Genomic DNA, 23,851 nt, shown 5'->3' with positions numbered 1-23,851 from the left:
TTCCCCTGCAAAGTAACAGAGATTCGAGGCAGATGTTATAAAGTTTAGGCAATACCCAGCAGCTCTAGAGGAAACAAATTGTTGAGTTCCAGCTTCAAGGAAGAGTTAAATATTGCATCATATGATATCTCTCTTGATTGAACTATTAAAGCATTGTATCAAAAAACAAGAAAATATGACATTGTAAAGCCTTTGGAAATATAAGTTGTAAAACAGCAAATAAATTGAATTGCAAAAGTGAAAAAAAATATATTGTTTTTTTTTTTTTGTTAGGATTGTTTCCTCACAGTACATTCTTCCATTGAGGTTTAAAATTATTTAATTTTCTAAACTGCCAAAGTATGAAACCATTATTTTACTTTCAGATTTATCTTCTCCCTAATTCAGTTTTTGGTCTTCAGTTAGAACTGACATACCGATTTATAGGTGGTCCTTAATGCTCTGATAGGAATATTTGAGACATGAATTATATTCTTGGAACTGTTTTGTACTGATGGGATTGGATTCACATTTTTATGATTGCTGAAAATGAGAATAAGCAAAAATGAAAATTTTCAAATACTGTTTTTTATAACTGTGCTTAAACTTTAAAATGTGATTTTCTTAAATTCCAAGGCTGGTTTCATTCAACAAATAAACCATGATTTTTAGTCCCCCTTTAAATTCTTTGCCACTCAAAACTCGTCATCGCCATTGATTTGGGCTTTTTGTAGGCAGGCTTTTATGACAGTAATACAAGTTGCTCCATTTTGTTTTGACTTTTATCTAAAAATCATTTTACTAATTTTGGATTTTATGTTACAGAACTGTCAATTTGTACTTTGTGAACTTCACATACCATTCCCTCATCTAGGAGTACTACCACAGTAATGCTACCATGGTGCCAAGGAATTGTGATTGTAATTCTTCTATCCACAGTTTTAAAATGTGAATTTTACATAACAAATAAAAGATCCGAAAAATTTTTTTAAAAAAAGGTAGACAGTACCTAACTTTTTTTTTTTTTTAAGTATAATTTCCACTTTATTGTCTTCCCAGGGGACAGTATTTCTTCAGTCTTTAAGGACTTAGCTCCTTACATGGGCTTTGGCGGAGGTCATGGGGCAGCACCCGCAGGTCTAAATCAGGGTGGAGGTGTTCGGTCCTTCCGGGCTTCCGGAGAACAACTCCTGACTACGTTGCTGTGAATGGCACAACTCACGCAGTAATGCAGTTTCACATACAGCTTGGGAAGCACATAGGCGTCGAAAACACTCGCTTCGGAAATGTCCCTGACGGCTGCGGTCTCTACGATGTTCCAAATGACAGACTTCTTAATGGCCTTATCCCTGGGCACGCATCCGGCACAGTTGGTGCAGCAGATAGGCTGCACGTGGCCACAGCCCTTTTTGGCATGACCATTATTCCTTCTTTTCTTGGTCATCTTGGAAGCGAGGAGGCGAGAGAGGTTTAAATATTGTTGAGATATGTATATATATATATATTTTGTAGCAGCTTTATTTTCAAGAGTGAAAACCTAGAAATAACCTAAATGTCCATAAAAAGATGAACGGGTAACCTAACAGTGGTACATCCAGATAAGAATGCTACTCATCAAAAAATAAAGAGATGAGCTATTCGTTTATATCACTGATGAATCTCAAATAACTATGAAACAAAGGAAACCAGAAGAAAAACCCAGTAAACAGTTTATGATTCCAATCAGATAAATTCAAGAAAATGCAAGCGTATCTATTCTAAAGGAAAGTACATCAATGGTTACCTGGAGAGGTGGGAAGGGCAAGGAGAGATAATAATAGCACATGAAGTAAATATGGGCATTATCAGAACTCTGATGATGGTTTCGAGGTTCATACCTAGGTGAAAACTTATTAACTTATAATACTTCAAACATATGCAGTTTAGTACATGTAAATTATACTTTAATATAGCTTTAAAAATTGGCTCAAGATGAAAAAATCTCTATGCCTCACTCTTTCTGGAAAATCGGTTTGGCAACCGTATACTGAATCCACCAACACTCTCCTGCCCTCTGCAGATCAGTCTTCCCTCAGTGGTAGCAAATATGGAGAGCAATGAAGTACTTCCTGCACACCAAGCCAGGCTCAGCCTCTAAGAGAGAGAGCACCTAACCAACCTGACCTAACTCTGGACCCCAAAAGGCCTCCTGGTGCCTCAAGAAAGCTTGGGACTTCACTGGTGGCGCAGCAGTTAAGAATCCGCCTGCCAATGCAGGGGACACGGGTTCGAGCCCTGGTCCAGGAAGATCCCACATGCCGCGGAGCAACTAAGCCCATTCGCCACAACTACTGAGCCCGCGCTCTAGAGCCTGTGAGCCGCAACTACTGAAGCCCGCACGTCTAGAGCCCATGCTCCGCAACAAGAGAAGCGACCGCAATGAGAAGCCACATACCACAATGAAGAGTAGCCCCCGCTCGCCGCAACTAGAGAAAGCCCACACACAGCAACGAAGACCCAACACAGCCAATAAATAAATAACTAAATAAAAAAGCTAAATGTAGCACTCATGATCCTTTGTATTTCTGCAGTGTCAGTTGTTACTTTTTCATTTCTAATTCCGTTGATTTGAGTCTTCTTCCCTTTTTTCTTGATGAGTCTGGCTAATGGTTTATCAATTTTGTTTATCTTCTCAAAGAACCAGCTTTTAGTTTTATTGATCTTTGCTAGTTTCCTTCATTTCTTTTTCATTTATTTCTGATCTGATCTTTATGATTTCTTTCCTTCTGTTAACTTTGGGGGTTTTTTGTTCTTCTTTCTCGAATTGCTTTAGGTGTAAGGTTAGGTTGTTTATCTGAGGTGTTTCTCGTTTCGTGAGGTAGGATTGTATTGCTATAAACTTCCCTCTTAGAACTGCTTTTGCTGCTTCCCATAGGTTTTGGGTCGTCGTGTTTTCATTGCCATTTGTTTCTAGGTATATTTTGATTTCCTCTTTGATTTCTTCAGTGATCTCTTAGTTATTTAGTAGTGTATTGTTTAGCCTCCATGTGTTTGTATTTTTAACAGATTATTTCCTGTAATTGATATCTAGTCTCATAGCGCTGTGGTCAGAAAAGATTCTTGCTACGATTTCAATTTTCTTAAATTTACCAAGGCTTGATTTGTGACCCAAGATATGATCTATCCTGGAGAATGTTCCATGAGCACTTGAGAAGTGTAATCTGCTGTTTTTGGATGGAATGTCCCATAAGTATCAATTAAGTCCATCTTGTTTAATGTATCATTTAAAGCTTGTGTTTCCTTATTTATTTTCATTTTGGATGATCTGTCCATTGGTGAAAGTGGGGTGTTAAAGTCCCCTACTATGATTGTGTTACTGTCAATTTCCCCTTTTATGGCTGTTAGCATTTGCCTTATGTATTGAGGTGCTCCTATGTTGGGTGCATAAATATTTACAATTGTAATATCTTCTTCTTGGATTGATCCCTTGATCATTATGTAGTGTCCTTCCTTGTCTCTTGTAATAGTGTTTATTTTAAAGTCTATTTTGTCTGATAGGAGAATTGCTACTCCAGCTTTCTTTTGATTTCCATTTGCATGGAATATCTTTTTCCATCCCCTCACTTTCAGTCTGTGTGTGTCCCTAGGTCTGAAGTGGGTCTCTTGTAGACAGCATATATACAGGTCTTGTTTGGGGATCCATTCAGCCAGTCTATGTCTTTTGGTTGGAGCATTTAATCCATTTACATTTAAGGTAATTATCGATATATATGTTCCTATTACCATTTTCTTAATTGTTTTAGGTTTGTTATTGCAGGTCTTTTCCTTCTCTTGTGTTTCCTGCCTAGAGAAGTTCCTTTAGCATTTGTTGTAAAGCTGGTTTGGTGGTGCTGAACTCTCTTAGCTTTTGCTTGTTTGTAAAGGTTTTAATTTCTCCATTGAATCTGAATGAGATCCTTGCTGGGTAGAGTAATCTTGGTTGTAGGTTTTTCCCTTTCATCACTTTAAATATGTCCTGCCACTCCCTTCTGGCTTGCAGAGTTTCTGCTGAAAGATCAGCTGTTAACCTCATGGGGATTCCCTTGTATGTTATTTGTTGTTTTAATAATTTTAAATAATAATTATTTTTAAATAATTTTAAATAATTTTAATAATTTTAATAATGTTCAATAATTAATTTTAATAATTTTTAATAATTTAATGATTTTAATTTTAAAATTTTAATAATTTAATAATTATTTAATAATTAATAATTTTTCTTTGTATTTAATTGCTTTTAATAATTTTTCTTTGTATTTAATTGCTTTTAATAATTTTTCTTTGTATTTAATTTTTGATAGTTTGATTAATATGTGTCTTGGCGTGTTTCTCCATGGATTTATCCTGTATGGGACTCTGCGCTTCCTGGACTTGACTATTTCCTTTCTCATATTAGGGAAGTTTTCAACTATAATCTCTTCGAATATTTTCTCAGTCCCTTTCTTTTTCTCTTCTTCTTCTGGGACCCCTATAATTCGAATGGTGGTGTGTCTAATGTTGTCCCAGAGGTCTCTGAGACTGTCCTTGATTCTTTTCATTCTTTTTTCTTTATTCTGATCTGTGGTAGTTATTTCCACTATTTTACCTTCCAGGTTACTTATCCATTCTTCTGCCTCAGTTATTCTGCTATTGATTCCTTCTAGAGAATTTTTAATTTCATTCATTGTGTGGTTCATCATTGTCTGTTTGCTCTTTAGTTCTTCTAGGTCCTTGTTAAACGTTTCTTGTATTTTCTCCATTCTATTTCAAAGATTTTGCATCATCTTTACTATCATTACTCTGAATTCTTTTTCAGGTAGACTGCCTATTTCCTCTTCATTTGTTTGGTCTGATGGGTTTTTACCTTGCTCCTTCATCTGCTGTGTGTTTCTCTGTCTTCTCATTTTGCTTAACTTACTGTGTTTGGGGTCTCCTTTTCGAAGGCTGCAGGTTCATTGTTCCTGTTGTTTTTGGTGTCTGCCCCCAGTGGGTAAGATTGGTTCACTTTGTGTAGGCTTCCTGGTGGAGGGGACTGGTGCCTGTGTTCTGGTGGATGAGGCTGGATCTTGTCTTTCTGGTGGGCAGGACCGTGTCCAGTGGTGTGTTTTGGGGTGTCTGTGAACTTAGTATGATTTTAGGCAGCCTTTCTGCTAATGGGTGGGGTTGTGTTCCTGTCTTGCTAGTTGTTTGGCATGGGGTGTCCAGCACTGGAGCTTGCTGGCCATTGGGTGGAGCTGGGTCTTAGCGGTGGGACAGAGATCTCTGGGAGAGCTCTCGCCAATTGATACTACATGGGGCCGGGAGGTCGCTGGTGGTCCAATGTCCTGAACTCGGCTCTTCAACCTCGGAGGCTCAGGCCTGACACCCGGCCAGAGCACCAAGATCCTGTCAGCCACACAGCCAGGTACGTGGGGAGTTTCTTCCCTTTTGGGAAGTCTGAGGTCTTCTGCCAGCGTTCAGTAGGTGTTCTGTAGGAGTTGTTCCACATGTAGATGTATTTCTGATGTATCTGTGGGGAGGAAGGTGATCTCCTCGTCTTACTCCTCTGCCATCTTGAAGGTCCCCCTCAAACTCTTTTTCAAAGTCATAGCACTTGCACTTCCACTGTTGACTGGCTAGTGCCAGCAGTCTCCAAGTCGCATCTCCCACCTGCGTCTGTCGCCCCCAGCACAACTGTGATGCCGCTCGCTGATTCCACCACCACCACTGCCCCAGTGAGCCAGTGGGGGGCCCCCAGGTGAGCTGGGATGCAGAGCTATCCCCCTGTGGCCCGCTGAGGCTCATTCCCCGAGAGGAAATGGTTAATTAGAACACTCAGAACACCAAGTACCTCTGCAGCTGTTCCTGCCCCTGATTTTGCCATAAAGTTCCTGATCTTCAGGGGCACAGAGGGACTCGCCCTTGGCATCCAGGAGCTAAAACTCAAATGTTAACCAGCTTTATCTTCTCACCTCCTAAAGATCCAAAATACAAAAAACAAAAACCTAATGCATTCTTAAAGGTCATCGACAAAGACTATGAATCCTTCTTAATGCTCTAGCATTTCAACATGTCACAGCCTTATTAAACTTAAAAAGGAAAATTCACAAGTTAATTCTGCCACTAAAGAGAAGCCACAGGGTGAAAACTCAAATCCCGACAATTGAGAGTAAGACTGCTTAGACAAGAAAGTTTATAAACATCATCGGCGGGGAGCGGGGGTGGTAGGATACCTTCCGTGAGGTAGATCCCAGGAGTTACTGATCTCACGAATATATTTTATTCTGTCCCCATTTCTCCAGCTTCACAGTCGCAACTTGCATCTATCTATGAAGTGCCCCGATATACCCTCACTCAATTACCTGTGGGCTACATCAATATCCCCACCATGGGGGACTTCCCTGGTGGTCCAGTGGTTAACACTCCACACTTCCACTGCAAGGGGCACAGGTTCGATCCCTAGTCAGGGAAGTAAGATCCCACATGCTGCAGGGTGTAGCAAATATATATATATATATATCCCTACCATGTATGCAGACAGGACCTTCATGGGTTTGCTCTGTTCTCAAACACCAGCTATGGCCTTTGACTGCCAATATTCTACCGAGGCCAGAAACTCATGAAGTTACTGCACAAGACATTCAAACTGTGGTCCAGATTTTGACTAACCACAGCTGGGTCACCACACCCCAAAAGATTCAAGACTCTACCACCTCAGTTTAATTTGGGGGCATCGTTTGGTCCCCAGAAGGCTGCTCCAAACCATCTCCAGTCAATAACCCTACTTCCCAGCCCTTTCAAGCCCAACATCTACTTGCCTATTTGGCTTCTGGAAGCAACATACATCCCATCTACTCATTTCATTAAGATCTATTTAGGCAATCACAAGAAAACCAGGTCAATCTGAATGGAGGTCACCCCAATGACAGGCCCTGGAGGCCACCCCAAAAGCCACCCAGCTAACAATGCCACCAGTGGCATCTGGTGGTTTCTTTACTCTGGAAACTCTACACGCTAATTCTCATGCTTTCTGGAGTCTCCTTGCCCGAGAAAGATGGCCCCTCACCTGGCCCCATAGGCCACTTGCAAGGTCCCCTGAGTCTAGGAGAAAGGGAATCCATTTATTTTATGGACAAGAGCACCACCATCCCATGTGAATCCACCGGAGAGTTACTTCTTTCCATCCCACTGCCAAGACACGGTAGATAAAGGATGGGCCACAAGGTCAGTCACGTGGGCACTGGAGGAGTCCCTCAGTAAATGTTCATTGTCCATATTTTTACAGACTCCTTGGGGGTAGCTAATGGGTCCACTGTTTGGTCTAACCAACAAGCACAAACTAGATTTCATATTCAGGATTGTTCCCTATGGGGCCTTTCACACTGGGAATATACTACTGCTTTAATATACTATATTGAAGTCTCCCATGACTCAGCTCATTCTAAAGGTCCCATGGAAAAGGCTCACTTTAATGCCATAGCTGACCAACTTGCTCGCATTTATTAAGTAAACTCATATAGCACTCCCATTTCCTTGGCTCTAAGGGCCCAAGTCATTGTGGACCTTGGATTCTTAAACATGGTATCAAACACCATGGTATCACAATGCCACTGGCTGCAACCAAAACCTTAGCCTCCTAATGCGATTTCTGTGGCCTGTTCTGTCCTGGCATCGTGGCCAATGAGGATTATACCAAGGAGCAAATGTCCCTTCATTCATTAGCAAATTGATTGTACTGAGCTGTTGCCCCAACTTGTGGGCATAAGTCACTATGGCCTCACAGTGATTAATACTTATGTGGGCCTACTTTGGGTTTATCCTTCCCAGTATGCTACTGCTGACACCACTGTTGTAGGTCTCACCAAAACTCTGTTAGTTCCCTTTGGGTCCCCAGATATTATCCACTCTGATTGGGGTACACGCTACTCACTCAGTGTAGTCATGAGTCTTAAAACAGGCATCGCTGGGAATTCCATTCTTCCTATTGTCTACAGGCAGCAGTCCTAATAAAGAGTCCTAATAAAGAGATATATGACCTATTCAAAGACACCCTCATGATATTACAAAATGGACAGTGGTCTCCCAGATAAATCTCTTTTGCCCTCTGCCATAGTTACCTGGAGCTCTTGACTTTTAAGTCTTATGACATCTTACCAAAATATAACAAGGGTCCCTCTTCTCCTCATTCTAGCCATAAAAGAGAACAGTACTCACCTACAGATCTATTAAACCCAAGGAGAATTCCCTTTCCCACTTAATAACACCTGCCCATTCTGCCATCCTTTCTCAAACCTGGAGCCCAGATGAAGGCAGATAAAAAAATGGGACCTACTGAAAATGAGGGACCCTCCCCCCTAAACAGACTATTCTATATGCCTTAAGAAAGCCGTCTGCCAAAGACTGCTGCCCTCCCCTGTTCCCGATATGACCATTTTAAAGGTTAGCTAACTAGAGGTCCCCCTTTGTAGGAAACAGATGTCTTGGTACCTTCTTTTAAACTATAACAGTGGGTCTCATCATACTCTGTGGTATAACAGACACACGTTTACGTATTTTCAACTGTAAAACACAGGCTCAACATCCCCTGTCACTGTGTGCATCTTTCTATGAGGAAAGGAAGATCTTAACTTTGTTCCCAGCACCAACATTCTTCAATAGGAGGTCAGCTCTGGCTCCACTGATTATGGCAATTTGAATGAGGGATTGTTACAGGACTCAGGATGGCAAAGCTCATGGCTTTCATAATAAGAAAAAATGAGAAATTACAACTCCTGGAGCCAAAGGGATACTGATTTTTAGTCACTCTTGTAATAATTCCTCAAATGTAAATTGCTTCAAGGTCTTCGGATTATCTGTGGACTCATAAGGCGTCTACAAAACTCCTGTGTACTCACTATTCTCTCCCTCTTTCTCTCTGTTCCTGAATTTTTCCTGGAGAGCCATCCTCCCCTCCCCCACCTCGGGACATCCCACTTTGTGTAATAAACCTTTCTTGGGTCATAACAAGGACTACTGTCATGAGCTTCAGGAGGGAGCTGCCCCACTCATAGTGGAACTACTAGAAGAGCCATCACAAAAGGTGTGAAGTGGAGACCTCACTGTGGTTTTGATCTGTACTTCCCTAATGACTAATGATGTTAAGCATTTTTTTAATATGCTTATTGGCCATTTATATCATCTGTGTATCTTCTTTGATGAAATGTCTATTCAAATCTTCTGCCCATTTTTAAATTGAGATGTCTTCTTGTGAGAGCTCTTGATATAGTCTGCATACAAATCTTTTATTGGATATACAATTTACAAATATTTTCTCCCAATCTGTGGGTTATCTTTTTAATATTCTTAGCGGTGTATGTGGAAGCACAAAAGCTTTTAATTTTGATAAAATATAATTTATCAATTTTTTCCTCTATTGATTACACTTCTGGTGTTGTATCTAAGAACCCTACCTAATCCAAGGCCACGAAAATTTTCTGTGTTTTCTTCTAGAAGCTTTATGGTTTTAGCTCTTAAGGCTATGACCCATGTCGAGTTAATTTTGTGTGTATGGTGTCAGGTAAGAGTCTAAACTCATTTTTTTGCATGTAGAGATCCAGGGGCATGTAGACACTACCCTCACTCCACCATCTGGAAGTCCCGCCTCTAAACTTGTTAATTAATTTAAATAAGTTTCATTTTAAAGAATTTGTTACACTGAATAAAATTCATAGATTTTTAAATTACACATACAAAATTAATTACATTTATTAAAAAAACCCTGAAAGTTCCACATTTGAAACTACCCCAAACACCAGCCCTCTACTGATTTTTATAGTAAAGATGATATAAAACACTCTTTTAAACGTGATACATGTCTTATTCTCACCACTCTTGAGAAAAATGGAGGAAATCCTATAGTGTTCAAAATTCTGTAAAATCTACACTTTTTTCAGATTGCTAGAGCTTTACTAAGAAACCAGCCTATGGTTTACATACATGAGTAGTTAATACACTATACAATCAATTTTTATGTGGCGACCTTCTAGCTTAGAATATGCATCTTGGTTTAAAAGGATCTTCCATCAGAAGTCCAGCATAAATATGAGGAACACTAAATCTTTGCTTTGGCCATGCATTTTTTTAAATCATTATTTACCCTAAAGTTACATTTCTATGAAAAGTTTCCAATGCTCTGTGAATTTTCAAAGAGTTCTCAAAACCCCACAGAAGCAGCAGTTCTATGATGGACTGCAGAGATAAATGATCACTAACCTCTAAATTTTTTATTAGAAAAAAATTCTCCTAGGAGTACAAGTATCATAAAAGTTCCCGTCTACTTATTCAAATTCTTTGTTAATGTATCAATATGTTCTCCCTTTAAGAAATGTTTGCAGATATGAGTTTTCAACCCTGCAGTTTTAATCCATCCTCCAATTACAAAATTTTATTTGATATAATCACACACAACCACACAATTATAAATCAGGTTTTGCTAACACTGGTATTTTACCAAGGGAAGCTCGTTAAATGGCTCTCTTGCAATGCAACATGGTAACGTGTACCTTCAAAAACCTAGTACCACTACTGACACAAGGCAAGAGGACTCAAATCCTAACACACTGGGGGTTCCAGATAACTGTGGTGAAAGAAACAGACAAGACGCAGACCTCACCAAACTACAATCTATCTCATGAATAAAATTCCCCAGACATGGAAAACATGAGTATTTTGCAGCCCCAAAATAAACAGGGAGTATTGGATAAACTCCCAAATCAAAAACACAAAAATGTGCCCACAAACTTAATGTGCAAATAGTAAAGCTATGGTGACAAATATAAACATGTTAAAATACAGATGTTCCCCTGAAATAACAAAGTAGCACATATGCTATAAAAAAATACACTCCAGACACAAAATTTTGGATCACACATTATATCTCACAGAGTACAGAAATAATGAGGTATAATATCAAAAAGAATATATGGAATATTGAGTATATCCTCCTGAGACAGCACGTGAGGGTACCAGTTGAATCCAACTAAGATTCCAGGAACCAGTGGGAGATTTTAATCAGTTTCAAAATTAATGGTCTTTACAACCTACAACTTTAGTTTTTTGGAATACCATAGTTTAAAAATTATGTGTTAGAGAATTCTAGTGTTTTTAGAACTAACAACTGTAACTGACAAGATAATGGGAATTATTTTTCAATAATTTCAAAAGCTCAGGTTATGCCCTATAAAATTATCTTTAGAAATAATATGCCCATGGATATGACTGTTCCCAAGAAATTACTGACTGATTATCTACAGCATGTATTCTTAGTACTTCGTGGGACAAAATAAAGTTTTTTAAATCTGAAAGTACAGACAAGATAGATTTAACTGCCCTGGATAAGCTAATTCTCTTACTGAGTACAGATAAGTATACTAAAGCCATAACCATCTTCTTAATGGCAAAAGGTGACATGAAACAAGACACCAGGATGCGAGAACACTTCCTTAAAGTTTACTCAAAGCATCAATTGCTCTTTAAAGAGCCTCTTTTTTGGCCCCCAAATGAGAGGTCGCAGAACCTCTGCACCCTGAAACCACAAAGCAGCTTCTGCTAGTGGCTCTAAAAAGAATAACTTCTCCTGGCAGATGAGGAGATGCATTTATTTCCTTTTCTTCTCGTCACATCCCTTCTGCTGTGTCCCAGCCTCACCTCTCAATATTTCCTCTGTTAGCACCTAATCCTTCCAAATGTTTGTGCTTCTCTATAACTCCTGAAAAAAAAAAAAAAAAAACTTTCTTCCTTCCCCAGGCAGGCAGGCTTTCTTTCTGTTGTTTCATCCTAATGCCTGTTGGTTCAAGGAAAATGTCTATGAAGGGCACAGTGAATTAATACACAAGTCCAGACAGCGCTAAGGCCACCTTGATTTACATTACAATGGAACCGCCCGGTGCAAACAGTATTGTCTGCTGACTGCCTAATGTCACCTCTGAAGTCATAAAAGGAAACACCCCGGCTCTTGGTGAAGAGAGGCCCTGTCAAGCAGGCAATGGAGTGATATGAAACAGAAAATTAAATTCCATCTCCAGCCACCTCTGAAGTGAGAGTCCGGCCAATCGCACACCATTTCTTCCTGAACTCCGGATCCCCTGTCCACTTACCCTACAAAGCAAAGGAAAGAGCAGAACATTTCTTCATGTCTTGCAGGTTTATCCTGGCTTTGCTGTCCGCATGTCAATGTGCCCACAGAAGCCTGACAGGGACTAAAGGCTGTGTTCTGAAGCCCTCTCTCTGGGTTGCCTCCCCCTGGACAATCGTGCCCTGCAGCTTACACCAGACCAGAGCAGCCAAAGGCATGACACAGGCACCAGGGAACGAAGGGACTGAAAAAATGTCAATCTGGGAAGCACCATACATCCATTTTCAAACAGGGAACACCAGAAGTGCAGAAATGGAAGAGAACCCCCCTGTATACCTTTAAAAGAAGAGCTGCAATTAACACATAGGACTGGGGAGTAGGGAAGGAGGCAGAATGCAAGATGTAAAGCCTCATTTCAAAGGAACCCAGCAACCAGACTCCAAGCAACTTTAAAACATACTGAATTTTCAAAATCAGGACACACGGAGTATCATTACTTCTAAAAGCAAAGAAGTAAAGATACCAATCCTCAAAAGTAAAATTTAATAGCCTTCATCTACTTGGAGAGTGGGGTGCAGAGGAAAGGGGTAAAAGGGTAAAAATCAGCTAGCTGTTCCAGAGTTATGTTTAGCTCTACAGCCTTTTTTTTTTACAACCTCTAGTTCACGCTCATCTTGAATTTTCTGAGGCTGACAACAGAAAAATGTCCAATAAAACATTATCACAACTTTCAGTGTAAGACAGTGAGGAGTCAACAAGGTCTGATTCTCCCTCTTCCAGACTGTTTACATTCTTACGGAAGTACACAAGTCTACACAAAATGACAACCACGCATTTTGATGGCAACAGATAGCTGCTTTAGAAATGTGTCAGGTTGGGAGAGGAAAAGTTATTAGTAATAGGGCATCACGTGGAGAAATTACCAGCAGCTGATGTAAATTTTCACCCCTGAAACAGAGCAGGTCTAGGGAGAAAAAAAACTGGAGCGGTTTTGATCTTCCTCCCACTGCCTGTCTTTATTTACCTGAGATGGAGAGCCTGCCCCAACCGGAAAAGCAGGTGGCTACTCACACACAGGAAGGACCTGCTTCCTGACGCAGCAGGAGCTGGTTTGGGCGCTGCTGTACCAGTGCTTAGGCACTGCTGTCTTTCTACAGCCTCTTGAGATTACACCACCATCATATCATAGCATATCATACTATACCATATATTATATCATTATCATAACATATCATATCATTACCATATCATACCATACCATATCACATCATTCCACACTACATCATATCATACTATACCGTATCATTACCATATCATGTCATTTCCATATCATACCATGTCATATCATATCATTTATAAAGCAGCACTGAGGGAATGGAAGGGGAGAGAAAGGGAATCATTCATCTCACACACCCTGGGATGTGACGGGGGTGGCAGATACGGGGAGAGCCCCAGGAGCCCGGCCCTTTCTGGATTTCCGGTGACATATGTCACCCACCATCCCTGGCAGCAGCAGAAGTCCAGGTTGATTAGGATCACTCAGGAATATATGCACTTTCTGACAGTCATGAGGTCAAGACAGGGGAGCAAGAGATAGCTTTAAGGTCCAGTATTTAAAAAGTCAAATAAGTAAAATTTATGTTACCTGTAGTTTGCCAGATTTGTTTTTCAATTCAAATTTTTAAAAAGTCAGACATTTGTTTAAGGGCTAAATGGCTCAGCCTCTCATCTGGTGGACGCTCTAAGAAGGCGGATCTTTCAGCACTTGGTGGGAGCCACTGGGGGTTCTAAGGCATTCTTTCTGATGAGCACAAGGCCAGAGAAAGGACTCCTCATTTGGGGATATATAAATTAAAAAACAAGCCCCCCGGGAAGGATAAATTAGGAGTATGGCATTAACAGATACACACCGCTATATATAAAATAGATAAACAACAAGGATTTAATGTATAGCACAGGGAACTATATTCAATACCTTGTAATAACCTATAATGGAAAAGAATCTTAAAAGATATATATATATATATATATATATATCTCTGAATCACTTTACTATACACCTGAAACTAACACAATATTATAAATCAACTATAGTTCAGTAAAAAAAAAAAAAAAAAAGGAATTAGAATAATACCTACCTCATCAGTTCTACTGCATGTAATAAATAAATTAACATATGTTAAAAAAAAGCCTCCCAAGTTATAAAACTTATTAAAAGATTCTCTAACTTAGGGATAGAACATTATTCTTAAGATGCAGAGAAAAATCATACTTCAGAAAAACATTTACTATAAGAAACAGAAGAAACCTTTAGAAAGCATCTGCTTCATGTTCTCAAGAAAATATGAAGAAATGGAAGGTGGGGTTTAAAAGGCGACTTAGATGCTTTCTAAGATATAAACTGAGCTGATAAGAAGCAGGCTGAAAGAAGGAAAAAATTGTAACATCTAAAAATGTAATAGATATACTGTTTTAGACAGGGCAAAACAAAATTGACACGAAGGGAAAAATAATTCAGGAATGTAGAGGACAAATTTGAGAAGCCATACCAGAGAGCAGAGGAAAAGGACAAAGAGAAAAGCAGACTCAGAAAGAGAAGTGAAGTTGTTTGCACGGGACCGGGATGGTGGGTAAGAGGTATAGTGACGGAACACAGAAAGTGAAGACTGTCTTCTCAAAATAAAAGCAGACTCTGTGGAACACATCGAATAATCAAAGGTATACTACACAATTTTTTAAATTTAAAAATAACCTGGTCAGTGGATTAAAAATGCTTATAGACAAAATTAATCAAAAGAGGTCGTTGCAAAGACATAGCACTGTGAATTTTTTAAATTTTCAGTTCAAGAAAAAACCCTGACAGGATCCAGTAAAACAAATGATCAAATAGGTTACTTATGAAGAAATAAAAATAATATTACCTTTATTTCTCTCTCAGAGTCTTAACAGCCTGAAAATAGAGGAATATCTTACAAAAGTTTTAAGATGAAAATTTTTTAAAAGTGGAGTTGTGATGCAATAATTCACTACTCATGGATGAAAAATAAGAATTGCATTCTTAAATATCTGAAGTTTCAGAAACACTACTATCCACATTCCAAAGCTAAAACTATTAGAAGAAAGAAGACATGCCAACTGACCAAGAAAGGAATGGAAACAAAACAAAAGAAATGAGGAGAGGATCATTTAGAGACAAATGTCAAACACTGAAAAGAGAATCTAAATGGTATTTTTAGATTTGTAAGCAGTTGTTTAATTCAAATTTAAAAAATAGTAATTTTCAAAGGAGAAAGTATATAATAGAATAATAGTAACTTAATAAAAAGCCCACCCCTTTTGCCATGTGCTAAAAGAAGTTCTAGAAGGAGGAAAGATTTAAATATTTTAAAATGAGAGATGTCCACTTATCTCAGTGTACTAAATATGTCAATAAATTATCAATAAATTAATCAATTCAAAAGCAGAATTGACAATAAAAGTAGATATAAGTGACATGAATACAGAAAAGTTGAAAACTTCTACAGATTAAATAACCACAGACATAATTAAATGTTAACTATATTAGAAAGCCAATTTAAATGCATGATAAATAAAAGTTTGATACTTTTGACACTTATAAACCTCTTGTAAATCAACAAGTAACTAGAATATCTTTATAGTAAAAGAGACAAGGTTATGAAGAGCCAATTTAAAAAAAGAAGAAGATGAAGAGGGTGTGGAGAAAAGGGAACCCTCCTACACTGTTGGTGGGAATGTAAGTAAGTTGGTGCAGCCACTATGGAGAACAGTATGTTCTTCAGGAAACTAAAAATAGATTTACCATATGATCCAGCAATCCCACTCCTGGGCATATACCCAGACAAAATTATAATTCAAAAAGATACATGCACCCCTATGTTCATGGCAGCACTACTCATAATAGCTAATACACAGAAGCAACCTAAATGTCCATCAACAGATGAATGGATAAAGAAGATGCAGTACATATATACAATGGAATACTACTCAGCCATAAAAAAGAACAAAATAATGCCATTTGCAGCAACATGGATTCAGCTAGAGATTCTCACACTAAATGAAGTAAATCAGAAAGAGAAAGATAAATACCATATGATATCACTTATATGTGGAATCTAAAATATGGCACAAATGAACCTATCTATGAAACCAAAACAGAATCATAGACATAAAGAACAGACTTGTGGTTGTCATGGGTGGGGGTGGGGAGAGGGATGAGCTGGGAATTTGGGGTTGCTAGATGTAAACTATTACATTTAGAATGGATAAACAACAGGGTCCTACTGTATAGCACAGGGAACTATCAATATATCCAATCTAGTGGGATAAACCATAATGGAAAAGATATTGAAAAAAGAATGTCTGTATGTGTAAAACTGAGTCACTTTGCTGAACAGCAGAGATTGGCACAACTTTATAAATCAACTATACTTCAATTTAAAAATTTTTTTAAATAATAAAAAATTTAAAAGAAGATGTAAATGGTCAACAAACATCTTAAAAATTAAACACAATGGTAAACAAATAAATACATATTAAGACAACAGTGAAATACTATTCTTGAGTATGAAATTTTAAAAAGTGAAAAGAAACTCTAATGCACAGAACTGGCAACAATTTGTGATAATGGTCACTCTCATATACTGCTTACAAAAGAATAAATTGGAACAACTATTGTTGTTGGACAAGTCATAGCAACACTTTAACATTTTCACATATTCTTTGATCAAGCCCCTCCACTTCTAGGAATTTATCTGAATAATCAAGATTGTGTGTAAGGCTATAAATTTGTTCATATTAGAGTACACATCAAAATCAAAAATAATAAACAACTGAAGTGACCAAAGGGAAGAATAAATAAATTACAGTACGTGCATACGTTCAAACACCATGCTCTAAAAATTATGTTGCAGAAGAATACTAATGACATGAAGAAAAGCTCAGATGCTGTTTACAAAAACGTTACTAATCCATACCAAAATATGCATAGCAAAATTACTAGATATGTGCATATAAAATTACTGAAAATATGAATACTAGCATTTTTTTTGACATTGAAATGACAGGTGGTTTTCCTTTTCAGTGTGTTCATCTAACAACATACAATAAAATCTCTGCAGTAATGCTCCCTACAATAATATGAGTTGGGATATAACATGACTGACTTTTGATGTATGCCCTTTACTGAACCCCAGTTCTCAAGAGGGACAAATCAAGTTCTACTGCAGGGAGGAAGGGTCACAGGGAATGGAAAGAAAGGTCATTAATGGCAATAGCAGGTGAACCTCTCTAGGAAAGCAGAGAAGTGGAAGTGGGGTCCCCACAACTCTGGTGGACTCGTAGTCCAATCCTCCCAGATGGGCCAGTGAAAGAGGCACCAACTCAGCAGGACATTCAAAGAACAGTGGCTTCTATCCAGAAAGTCCCAGCCAGCCACAGGATCCTGAATCATCACCGTGGATATTAAGGCCAAAATGGACACTGCCACTAAAAGATGGAAAACCATAACTGAGACCTAGATGATTTCCTTGGAGGGACCCTGGAATTCCAAGCCAGACAGTTACACACACTTGCTCTGGCCATGTCATTAATGTCACAATAATCCGATCTCTCATGTCTAATGACTGAATATTTGGGAGCTCACTTATCACATTATGGCAGGATTTTATTTGGTGTCTTTTATAATCAAAAATGAAATTAATATTATTTAAGAACACATATTAAATTAATATTTAAGAAAAAAAATTCCAACCACTTGGAAATTTAAAAGTACTCTCCTAAAAGACAGGCTGAAAGCTAGGCCTCTTGCACCAAACAGACAAGCTGTGAATGCAAAGGAAAAGTTCTTGAAGGAAGTTAAAACTGCTACTCTGGGGGTCGGGGAGAGTACTTTCCTAAAGAACTATGGGGGTAAAATTAAAATGTTCTAATGTAATTATAAATAATTTAGAATATATTTTTAAAAACCAAAACACTATGTATCCAAATTTACAGAACAGGTGCAAAGCTGCATTCAAAGGAAAATGCATAGTAGTAAATGTTGTCACAAAGAAAAAGGGAAAAATCGATAAATGAAGCATTCACTTCAAAACATTAAGTTGGAAAAAAAGGAATGATATTTTAAAAGATAAAAATAACACAAAGGAAAAAAAAAACCAAACAAACCAAAAAACAAACAAAAAAAACAACCACATAAAGGAAATAGAACACAGAAATACATCAGAAGTGAGAAATAAATCCAAGAGCTGTTTGTTTGAAAAACAAACAAACCAATGACGCATACTGACAAAGTTTACTAGAAAGAGAAACAATCCATTGTGATGGGGTCATATTTTGAGAATTGTTAGTATATTTTTCTCTTTTGTCTTTCTGACTTTGACATGACTTTTCCCTAGTTATTCTGAAGCATTCTTTGGGGGAGTATAAAGAGATAAAGACTTTTTCCTAAAACAATGCAAAGAGAAAGAATAAGGTAATATTCAGCTTTGGACAAGTGAAATAGGATCTGCTACAGCCCCAAGAAAAGATTCTCTAAATTCCTCCCATTATGCCTCTTTAGCACATTAACTACCTTACCTGCAAGACTCAGCTCCTGGAGCTTTCCCAATTTTTTTTTTTTTTTTAATACTCCCAGTCCCCACAATGTACCCTTAAGGCTCAGGTTTGAGTCAGGACAAAAAAAAAAAGAAACTATGATGCAGGGGAACCTGCACATTTCCAGCCTAGAGCAAAGATGGAAAAAGGAGAAAGAAAGGAAAGAGAGAGCTTTGGCTTGGAGAAAGGTGAGGGTAACAACAAGGGTAGATGGGGCTTTGTCTCCTCCCCCAGTTAGGACTCTGGAAAAAGATCACTTCTTGGGCAGTCTTCTACCGTGAAACTAACTTAACATAGGGTCACATCCACTTTGTGGGGCAAGTAGAGGGAGGTACTGATACTTAAGCTTCCTGAACCAGCCTTGGTCCGTGTACATTTAGATAGGGCCCCGAAACAGTGGGGAGGCTGGATGAAGCTAGCCAGCTAGAGCTGGGTGAGGTAGCATTGTAGCAAATGTTGCAGAGGACAACTCAGGATGGAACTAAAAGAGAATCTTCACCGGATCCCTGAAATGTAGCGTTAATGGGAGCTCAGGTGAGACCAAGACAGTGGAGAGTACCAGCAGGTGGAAGGCCTGAGGGAGAAGAATGAACCACAAACTGCAGCTTTCATCGCCGGCTATCATCAGGGTACCCATCCAGCAGATGGGAAATGGACAACATCCCCTTGGAGACTAGAGGGTCAAAGGATACCATGATCATGAACCCCACCTCTTAACTCTACCACCGCACCTCAGCCCCTCTCCCCCTTAGATCTGGGTATCATCTGAAAGTCAGAAAAGACGGTGGAAACAATCTGAAAGAGTGAGCATTTGCTCCCAGAGAGAATAAACATACCAGAAAGAGTTGCTTAAGTTGGCACATCTGACTAAGCTTTAACCTGGCCACACACACACACACACACACAGACACAGACACTCCATCTTGCCCAGCACCTGTGAAAGACTACACAGCCGGGAGATTAAGAGTGTGGGATTCTGGATTCACATGGCCTCGGTCTGACTCCTGGGTCCACAGTTTGTCAGCTCTGTGACTTTGGGCAGTTGACTCCATCTGCCTGTGCCTGTTTCCTCATCTATAAAGTGAGTATCTTAAGACTTTCTCTTAGTATTTTTTGAAGATTAAGCGAGCTAATAAATGTAAAGGACTTAGATCAGTGTCCACAATAAGCATTCAGTAAATGCTGGCTACCCTTATTGCTTTTAGTATTATTATTATACTATTACTTATACCTTCTACCTACAGTTGGGGCTCTTGGAAGAAGATCAGACCAGCTACAGAAAAATCAAAATTATAATTTCTCTACACAACCGAGTAGTATGGATTAAAATTTGTACCCCTGCCGCACAAATAATCAATCATAAATGATAAAGGGGACATAAAGTAGATCAAAAGACAAGTTTTGAAAAAATACAACAGAATGGTACAAAATTTAAAACCTTAATAAAATGAACCACATTCTGAAAAAAATATGAATTACCTGTATTAGCTCAAGAAGTATGCCAAGTGGAAAGAAGTACGCCAAAAGAAGTACGCCAAAAGAAGCTGAAAAATTCATCCAAGATTTACCTCCAAAAAGGCCTATGACCAGATAATTTAATTAGTACTTTCTAAGTCTTCCCAAGGGACAACACCAGAATGTATAACAGTACCAGGACTTGGAAAAAGATGCAATGCTCCCCAATTCACTGGAAAACTACTACCTATAATACACAATCCTGTATAAAGTAAAAGTACAGGCTAATATTTTTCTCTAAAGCTTTGTTACCCCAGGATCTCTCAGTGCCTCTGATACACTGTGAGATTCCAGTAGGAGGCTGCAGAAGGCAATGTCGTGCTGCACGTCAAGATTCCTTCTGGGATCCCCCAAACCCTTCTGATGGTCATGCAGGAACTACACCAGAGCCTTAAGTCATGCAGTCAGAAAATTAAGATGGTCCAAGATCCAAGAATACACAGAAAGATACATAGGGGAAAAGGGATTCACACGACATAGAGGAAAGAGACAGTATACAAAATGGGAAAATAGGGGCTTCCCTGGTGGCGGCAGTGGTTAAGATCCGCCTGCCAATGCAGGGGACACAGGTTCGAGCCCTGGTCTGGGAAGATCCCACATGCCGTGGAGCAACTAAGCCCGTGCGCCACAACTACTGAGCCTGCACTCTAGAGCCCACGAGCCACAACTACTGAAGCCCACGCGCCTAGAGCTCGTGCTCTGCAACGGGAGAAGCCACGACAATGAGAAGCCCTGCGCACTGCAACGAAGAGGAGGCCCCGCTCACCGCTACTAGAGAAAGCCCGGCGGGCAGCAACGAAGACCCAATGCAGGCCAAAAAGAAATCAATAAAATAAATAAATTTATTAAAGAAGCAAAAACAGTAGCAAGGCTGAGGCTCAAAGCAGTAGATCCTGCTGGTGAAAAATGTAAATGATTCAACCCATCCAGGAAGCAACTGGCCAAATGTATTCAGAACCTAAAATGTACATACTCTTTGATCTAATCATTCAACTTCTATCAATCCACCCCGGAGAACTGAAAATGCAGATAACGATCTACATACAAGGATTGTACTTCATAGAATTATTAATAGCAAACAAAACAAACAGGGAACAATCTAATGTCCAAAATAAAAAGTTATATAGATTATGGCACATTCATACGATGAATTATGCAACATTAAAAGCAATGTTTTACAAAAAAAACATTGTAATAACACATATATGTCTGATTTTTTAGGGAAAAAAAGGCAGAACAAAATAAATGTACATCTTAAGTATATTTCACAAATACATGTACATGGGAAAAACTCCTGGAAGAATATAAACCCAAAACCTTAATATGATCTCTGGGTGGTGGGACTCCGAGTGAATATTTTTAAATCCATTTCTCATATCATCTAACTTTCTGCACTAAGAATGGATTACTTTTACGACAGGTTAAAAAGAAAAGATAAAACCCAAATAATTATTGCACATGGATAAATACTCCCAGGAGTGACAAAGAAAAAATTTGTCTCCATTCACTAAGGACAAACACATCAACACTGAGCACAGAATCCACGCTCCCAAACGTGAATCTTACACCGGTGCACTTGAAAGCATAAAGACACAAAGCAAACCAACCAAACCTCTCAAGAGACACGCTGAGCTGCTTCTCGAGGTTTTCAGCACACCATTATCGCGAGGGGAACTCAGCACCCATTTTTTTCAAAGTGCAGCTGCTTTCCTATCTCCCTTGGTTCGAAGAAATCCACATCGAGGGGCAGGCTTTACAGGCGAGGTTGAGGGAGTGTGAGAGTTACACGCGCGCGTAGGCACACACATCCTCTCTCTCTCTCTCTCAAATCCACTCAATCGTGTGGTCCCAACCAGACAACTCGAAGCGAGCCCTGCGGTGCAGCCGCGCCCCATCCCCGAGCCGCGGCCGCGGCGCCCCCGCCCTCCGGCCGCCCGGCGCCGCGGGTACCTGTTCGTGGTGCGCGGGGGCCGGGTCGGCGGGCTCCCGGGCGTCCTCGGCGCGGCGCGGGTGCCGTGGATGGCCGCCCTGCTTTCCTCCACCAAGAACCTGCACAGCCGGGAAGCAAACTAAGTTGGGGAGCAGTGGGCTGGCAAGGCTCGGCCTCGCGCTCGCAAGCCCAGCGGCCGGGACATCCTCGCGCGCCCTGGCTCCCGGCGCAGCTCCCAAACCCCGGAGTTTGCGAAGAGGCTCGGGGCGGGAAGAAAGGGAAAGCGCGGACCCGCGGGGAGAGCCCGGGTGACCGACGGGGACCCGGACGGCACGGTCCGGCGCGCAGCTCCCTCGCCGCCCTGACCGGCCCCCGGACCCCAGGCCGGCGCCGGCGCGGCTAGCGTCGCCCCTCAGATACCCGCCACGCACCCAGCCCGCCTCCCGGACGCCCCCGTCCCACCCCACCCTCAGGCCGCCGCTGCCCGTCGGCTCGTCCTCGCAGCGGCCGAAAGTCCGCGCGCCCGAGAGGAACGGGGAGAGGGGGCGGCCGGGGTCCCCCCCGGAGCGCGGCGGTGGGTTACCTGGGGCGGGGGGCCGCGTCGGTCGAGCACCAGAGCAGGCGCAGCAGCAGCAGCAGCAGGAGGCTGGCGAGCAGGGCGAGCAGCGCGCCTCCCGGCCGCATCCTGAGCCACAGGCGCAGCCGCCGCCGCCGCCGCTGCCCCGGCGAAGCGCAGCCCGTGCGGCCCCGAGTCGCGCCTCCCGCCGCCGCCGCCGCAGCCACGCACACCTCCAGCGTTCAAGGCGGCGGGGAGGGAGGGGCGGCGGCGGCGGCGCGCGTCCCGGGCCCCGCCCGCCCGGTCTCGGCGGGCAGAGGTAGCCGCCGCGGCCCGGCTCTCTCCCCGGCTCCCGCCCAGCCCCGGATCGCTGTGGCAGCCCGGCTGGCGGTGGCGAGGCGCCCAGCTCGCCTCCTCTCCTCCCGGAGGCGCTCGGCGCTGCTGCGGGCTCCGGTCGCCGCCGCCGCCGCGCGGGGTCACCTGAAGGTTGGGGCTCGGGAGCTGGACGCTGTGCTGATTGGGCTCCAACTTTCCTGCGCCCTCACCTGCCCCTGGGCGGCCGCGCGCTCTTCCCCGAAGCCCACGCAGCCCGCCCAGGCGGACCACACCTGGCTCTGCGCCCCTGCGGAGAACAGCGAGGGCTCGGAGAGGCGGAAGAAGAGGGAGGGAGGGCCCACTTCCAAAACTTTGACAACGGAGTAGTCGCTCTGCTGGATCGTCCCACGCGCAGAGGCTGCTAGGGACTTCCAAGCACCTCCCCTTGCTTGAAGGCAGATTCAGAGGGACGGCGAATGGATTTCCGGGGGCCAGGCCGTCCCTAGGGGTCGGGCAAACTACCGCCCGCAGGCCGAACTCGTCCCCTGCCCGTTTCTGTGAAGAGCTTCCTTGGACCAACCGCCTGCCCCATTCCTCTGTGTTATCAATGGCGGCGTGCGGCTGTATTTGATCTAGGGCCGCTTCTGCGCTGCAAGGACAGAACTGAGTCGTGGTCCCAAAGATCAGACGGCCCAGAGGGCCGGAAATGTTGACTCTCTGGCCCTTTCCAGAACAACGTGTCAGACCCCTGCTCTAATTCATGTTGGGCTGGATCATATGGGTTAGCATTTCATTGATTAGTTAGTATCTCACGTATTATATACTAGAGGAGACGATCCCATGACAGCGTGATATA

The 23,851-nt window shown here is 41.5% G+C and overlaps 2 protein-coding genes across 2 annotated transcripts in view; both read right to left on the bottom strand.

The window, feature by feature from the left end:
* Positions 1 to 23,085, bottom strand: part of ST8SIA6 (ST8 alpha-N-acetyl-neuraminide alpha-2,8-sialyltransferase 6) — a 132,427-nt gene extending 109,342 nt beyond the window's left edge. Inside the window, exons 1-2 of the mRNA XM_036843271.1 lie at positions 22,708 to 23,085; positions 22,145 to 22,243 (exon numbers count right to left, since the gene is read on the bottom strand). Coding sequence (XP_036699166.1) covers positions 22,145 to 22,243; positions 22,708 to 22,808 — 200 coding nt within the window. The 5' untranslated portion in view covers positions 22,809 to 23,085. The remainder of the gene's footprint in view (positions 1 to 22,144; positions 22,244 to 22,707) is intronic.
* On the bottom strand, positions 1,109 to 1,423 carry LOC118890423 (40S ribosomal protein S26-like). The gene has a single exon (XM_036843272.1). The coding sequence runs from the start codon at positions 1,421 to 1,423 to the stop codon at positions 1,124 to 1,126; it is 300 nt and encodes a 99-aa protein (XP_036699167.1). The 3' UTR covers positions 1,109 to 1,123.
* Positions 23,086 to 23,851: the final 766 nt, after the last annotated feature.

The sequence above is a fragment of the Balaenoptera musculus genome, chromosome 2, assembly GCF_009873245.2.
Source record: "Balaenoptera musculus isolate JJ_BM4_2016_0621 chromosome 2, mBalMus1.pri.v3, whole genome shotgun sequence".
In the NCBI taxonomy this organism is placed as follows: Eukaryota; Metazoa; Chordata; class Mammalia; order Artiodactyla; family Balaenopteridae; genus Balaenoptera; species Balaenoptera musculus.
The sequence above is the reverse complement of the archived record's forward strand: the minus strand, read 5'-3'. Positions and strand labels throughout refer to the sequence as shown.